The following is a 6,430-nucleotide window of genomic DNA, read 5'->3' on the forward strand; positions in this document are numbered from 1 at the left end:
ACAATTTACAATAGCTAAGATTTGGAATCAGCCTAAGTGCCCATCAGCAGATGAATGGATTAAAAAACTTTGGCACATCTACACAATGGAATACTATGCTGCTGTAAAAAGGAAAGAACTCCTACCATTTGCAACAGCATGGATGGAGCTGGAGAGCATTATGCTAAGTGAAATAAGTCAGTCAGAGAAAGATAAATATCACATGCTCTCACTCGTTTGTGGATTATAATTAACAATGTAAACCAATGAACAAAAACAGATGTAGAGACAGAGAAGCATTGATCAGATGTTCAAAACTCAGAGGGAAAGCAGGGAAGGGTGGGGTGAGGGGGAAAGATCAACCAAAGGACTTGTATGCATGCATATAAGCATAAGTGATGGATATGGACAACAGGGCGTGAGGGTGAGGGAAGAATTGGGGGGATGAGGGGACATTGGGGGGATAAGGACACATTTGTAATATCTTATTCAATAAAGGGGGAAAAAAGTGTTAGGGGATGAAGTTTGTCCCATTTCCAGTTTTACCTGGTTTTTATTTGCCTAATTATTTTTGACATGTATTTTATAAGCTTAAAATTTAATATATCAATTCTTTAACTTCTCTGTCTTATTTTATTCATAATGAGAACTCACATATCCAGAAAAGTACTGACAGTGAGACATTTACGACCACCAAACTTCATAAAGTCCAGCCTAAGTGAAGAGATGAAAATGTAAATGTAAATATAGAAAGAACAGAAAGAAAATATTGCTCAGGTCTATTTTCCTTTTCCAGTAGAATTTATCCAAGGCCGCATGTCCATACACCCTCAAGCTATCTGCTTGTTTTATTCAACTACCACCTAGGACATGCTTCAGACTAACTGATTCCTGATCTTGGATTTGCATCTATACCGATTCCTTGCTGTTCCGGACATGATTAACCTTGGCTCCCTGCTTCCTGAATTTGCCATATCACTCCGTTTATCTATTCTCTATAGTCTCAGCTCTGCTATCCTATTATGGTCACTGTATTAACCCTCAACCTATATTTATTTATTCTCATTTTTATCTGCCTTGATATTGCCTCCTGTTTCTGCACATGATCCCACTGACTCATGCCCTCACCAACTTCCTGCTATGCTGGACATTGGATCCATCATTCTGTCCACAAGATGCATAAGTTTCCCTGTTACTGACAATAATGTCTACATTCTAGTCTCCATGATTTTTCTTACCAGTCTAGATTGATCCAGGGTGAGAAACAGTGTTGTTACATGGAAGCCAATGGGGAAAAGTAATTTTTCTAGGATTGAGGCCTGCGTCATAACTTATCTAGGTCACTTTCTCTCATATACCGCAAATCTAACTCTGTATCTCCACTATCCATTAACCACATGCCTATACTAGTATTTAGCCAAATTCTGAAATCTTAACAAGAAACAGCACATATTCGTGTTACCAGAACAATGAGTGTGTACAAAATGACCTGCTAAGTCAATGACAAACTTCCTTTTGTGGGGAACTAGAAAAAAACAGTTTTCCCAAGGGTAAAATATATTTTTTGGACAAGATTTTTTGTGCCAGCGAAGATATAATTTTACTGGATCTTCTCTACTTAAGCTTCAACTTTAGCATCAGCAGAGAAATAAAGAGTGGTTTACATTGTTTCTTTTCCAAAAAAACTGTTAGGAAAGCCAAGAGTATTATATTAATTTATTCAAATTCTACTTTTATAAAATATACATGCAAATTCTCTGTAGTTACTTCTAAACCAATGAGGTTGTGAACAGTATCACTAGAGTTACCGTGAGAGACTATTTACTTACTTTTAGTGTTTCATTGAATTCTGGATTGATGCCAGTTCTGATTTTAGTCTTGCGCTTATTATTTCTAGACTTGTCAGGAAGAAGGTATGACTTGACATAACTGTAAATGATAAAAGATGAAAGTAATTATTGGGAAAAATCTACTTTGCAAAAAAAATACTCATAGACTTCAGTGAATAAAAGAAGTAAAGAGAATTGGCCAGTAATTATAAGAGTCAGCCTGGCCTCTGTGGCTCAGTGGTTGAGTGTTGACCCATGAACCAGGAGTATGTGGTTCAACCCCTGGTTAGGGTATATGCCCTGAATTCAGGCTTAATCTAAAGTAGGGGGCATGCAGGAGGCAGCCAATCAATGATTCTCTCTCATCATTGATGTTTCTATCTCTTTCTCCCTCTCCCTTCCTCTCTATGAAATCAATAAAAATATAGAAAATAAACATAAGAGACAGAACCAAAGAGAATATAGTCCACATAACAGATTATCTTAAAGACAACTCTGGGCCTTCAATAAAAGAGAAGTGGTAAAGAGTGTGGGCTCTGGAGTCATGCCAGTTGGGTTTAAATCACTCCCTGCCTCATTAGTTTTGGTGAACTCAAGATTGTACTAATGCTCTCTGTGCCTCAGTTTTCTCATCTGTAAAACTGGGACAATAACGATATCTAATTTATGATATTGTTATTTGTGAGGATTAAGTCAGTTGATACATTTAAGGACCTGACATATTATATAACTCAAGAAGAAATATAATCTATTATTATGATTAGTGGTCTCACAAAATAATATGGGGCTATATTCCTCTCTATTCATATGTCAGAAGTTCTGATGAGTGGACTCAATGGTAATGGGTGAATAAAGAAAAATGGTGAAAAGGAAGAAATAAAAAAATAACAACCTAGGTCAGAATAGCAATTCACCCAACAACTTGTGTTGGACTATCTCAGCAACCTCCTGAAGCAGGGGCATCATGACAGACTCAGAAATGTATGAGATGTACAACATTCTACCAGAGTTCTGAAGCACATGTACTGGGGCTTTAGATGACCCCTTTCCATGTTAGTCTAAATGATTATATTTGTCCTGAAGCCTTCTGATATTGAACTGAGGAAGTAGGTGGACAATTTGTACTCAGTTTCCATTGATTTGTCTATCTTAAAATATTTGGAAATAGCTTGGCTGCATTGTTTATTGAACCTAGGTCACCTAATATATTAAAAAGGGGGTCACATAGCTGGCCTGAGAGTGTGCTATCCTTAGAAATGCCTGCTTATAAGGTTGGTGCTTGGCTGGAATCTGGGAACTTGGATTTCAGAAAGATTCTTATCAGTCCCAGAACAGATATAGTTTTGTTACTGTGACTAAGCTATAAAAACAATGACTGATGCTGAGCATCTGCTTTTATTCTGGGAAACTGGCAATTTTGGTATGTGACCAGTTGAGTCCCTAAATGGGCTACCCTGTCGGACAACATTGCCCAATGTCACAACCTGTTGCTAGAGGAATTAAATGTATCCTGTGTAGTCACTGGAAGAGAACACTTATAAGCTTAAGCCTGGTTTCTTCAGAACTGCATCACATATACCTCTTTTCTTTGCTGATTATAACTACATATGGAGTACTGTGGGTCCTCCTAGTGAATCATCAAACGCAGCAGTGGTCTTTGCAATACCTGATACATTTTTATATCCAGCTCCCCTCCAAAGTGCCGTGGTCCACACCTACCCTTGAAGACTAATTCCTGGAATCCCATGAGCTTCAAAATTGCCCCTTTGATTTGTTCAACTGGGATAACAGCTTGGTAATTTTCTCTGAAGTATGCCCCAGAGCAAAAATTAACTCTCATACATCCTGGGGTATGCCAATGTGTCAGCCTTCTATCTCAAAGAGCTGCCTCTGCCTAAACAATAAATATGTCAGTCCTAAATCATGTTGAGTAATAGCATCTTAACAATCAGGTAACTATAGACAAAAGCATTACAGATGAACTTTGGAGAATATTTAGAAGTGTGACGTAGGAGGAAAGTGACAATCAACCTTCAGAAGAAAGCTAAGAATCTCCTGAAAAGTGACATCAGAGGAATGGCGGCATGATAGTGCACCTTGTCTTCTCCTCCTGAAATTTCAACAAGTTAACCAACTATAATTCAACAAACAAATCCCTGCTCAACACTGACACATGCCTGAGAAATCTGGGCATTGAAACATTTAAAGGTGGGTAACCTGGAATAAGTGGGGAGAGGAAAAGGGAGGAAAGCACAGATAGCCCACAGATGCAGCCCTGCAGCCAGAAGCTTGTGACCTGGCTGGGAATAGGAGAAATCTGGCAGCAGCAGGCACTTCCTTCAACTAGGAGGAACAGAGAGCTGCAGGGAGCAGCCCAGTACAGTGAGCAGTGAGGAAACAAACAGTGTCTGAGTCAGTAGACTTCTGACAGAACATGAGGTTCTGCCATGCAGTTTCCAATGTTGAGCTGGTTGCTGGTGTTTCAGACAAAGGAATGGAACCACAGAGCCCTGCTGTCATTTGGACTCCCAAAACTTGCCTCCCATTGACCTTGGAGTCAGGTCCAGGAGCATATTATCTGTAAACCAAGAGCTGTTGCAGTAGAACTGCTGTTTCCCTCTGTGATGGATCCCCATTGCAGTGAGGGCAAAACAAAGCCCACCCCCAATCAGAGTGGCTGTACTGCTTCACAGAAGCTGTGGAGGTCAAGACTGGAAGATCACAGAGATAAAATCTTGTGATTCAGTGCCATCTACTGGAAAATAGCAGAAAGACCTCTTCAAAGAAAGCTGCTATACAGAAGGTCATTAATATAGACAGATATTCATGCCTAGAAAAGGAGAATAGCAAATACTATGAATAACCACAGTAATGAGGATGATCAGAAAGAAAATGAAAAATCCTCAGAAAGCAAGCTGGAACACATGGAAATATGTGATATAAATGACAGAGATTTCAAGATTGAAGCTCCGAAAATACTCAACGAGATGCAAAAAAATACAGATGGGCAATTCAGTGCACTCAGAAAACAAATCAATGAACAAAACGAGTACTTTATTAAAGAGATTGAAACTTTAAAAAGAACCAATCAGGCTCAGCTGGAGTGGCTCAGTGGTTGAGCATTGACCTGTGGACTGAAGTGTCCCGGGTTAGATTCCAGTCAAGGGCACATGCCCGGGTTACAGGCTCGATCCCCAGTAGGGGGCGTGCAGGAGGCATCATTGATATTTCTATCTCTCTCCCTCTTCTTTCCTCTTCGAAATCAATAAAAATATATTAGAAAAAAAGAACCAATCAGAAATCCTGGAAATGAAGCATGCAATTAAGGAGATTAAGAGTGAACTACTGGGGGGAGAAAAAATGGTGGCTGAATAGTCAGACTATTGTGCACCTCGTCCTAGGGCCAGACTGTAAATACAACTAAATTGGACAACATTCACCTGGAATTACTAACTGAGGTCCAGCGGAGGAGGAGACTTATATCAAGGAAGGACAGAAAATACCTGGAGATTGGTAGGAAGGGTGAGGTCATGAGGGTAGCTGACCCAGCTTTCACAGGTGGCAGGCCAATGGGCCAAGAGTGAGGAGGGAGCTCCCAGCTATGGGAGGGTCAGTTCCCTCAGAGGATAGAGGCCTGGAACACAGGCTGAGATCCACAGGCTGGAGCACCAGAATCGAGACCAGCAGCTTATGTTACATCAAGCCATGAAAGGCCACAGGGTTGCTGGTTGTTGTGCAGTCTGGAGGCAGTAGACCAGAACCAGTTGGAGAGAAAGATGCAGTTTTTGTTATTGTTGTTTTGTTTTTTAAACTCAGAGCAAAGGAGTTTTTATTTGCAGATACTCACCCAAGGCTTTGGTGCAGGGAGGGAGACGGAGACTCAAGGTGCCTAAGTATGGGAAGCATTGTGGGGAGATGTGGAAAAGCAGCAGCCAGGAGTATTTGGTCATAGATCTTCAAACCAAAACAGCCATATTTCCTGAGAGGAGCTAGCTGCTTCCAGTAGCCTCAGGGAAGGAAAAAAAAAACTACCCTAGATGATTAAGCCTGTCCCACCCTCAGGATCCCTGCATTGTTTTATCTTTTTTCTTTTATTCCTTTTTGTCCCTTTTAAAATTAATCTTCTTTATCTATCTACTTTACTGATTTGTTATTATTCTAGTCTCTGGGTTTTGTTCCTATATCTAATTTTCTTTTTCCATTTTCTTACTCAATTTTTTTTCTCTTTTTTCTCTACTCATTTTTTTTCTTTTCTTTCTCTCATTTCTTATCTTGAGTTCTTTCATTCCCCATCCCCCTTTTCTTATTTTAGGACTATCTACATTCTCCTCTATTTTCCTTTGACATTTTTTCTCTTCTTTTTTGACCTTTCCTTCCTCCTTTATTTTAAACCATTTTCCTTCCCCGAATCCCCTAATACTTTATATTATTTTATTTAGTTCAGATCTGAATCTACATATTCCTTCCTCCCCACATTTTTTTTAAAAAAATACTTCTTTGCTGATTTTTTAATTTTTTAAAATTAAATCTTTATTGTTCAGATTATAACAGTTGTTCCTCTTTCCCCCCCATACCCCCCTTTCCCCAGGTTCCCCCCCCCCCCTCTGCCCTACCCCCCCCCA

The 6,430-nt window shown here is 39.7% G+C and overlaps 1 protein-coding gene across 1 annotated transcript in view; it reads right to left on the reverse strand.

The window, feature by feature from the left end:
- The window catches only part of SYTL5 (synaptotagmin-like 5), a 250,237-nt gene that overhangs the window by 69,269 nt on the left and 174,538 nt on the right, over positions 1–6,430 (reverse strand). Inside the window, exon 11 of the mRNA XM_014533436.1 lies at positions 1,809–1,908. Coding sequence (XP_014388922.1) covers positions 1,809–1,908 — 100 coding nt within the window. The remainder of the gene's footprint in view (positions 1–1,808; positions 1,909–6,430) is intronic.

This window comes from Myotis brandtii, unplaced genomic scaffold, assembly GCF_000412655.1.
Source record: "Myotis brandtii unplaced genomic scaffold, ASM41265v1 scaffold976, whole genome shotgun sequence".
Taxonomy (NCBI): Eukaryota; Metazoa; Chordata; class Mammalia; order Chiroptera; family Vespertilionidae; genus Myotis; species Myotis brandtii.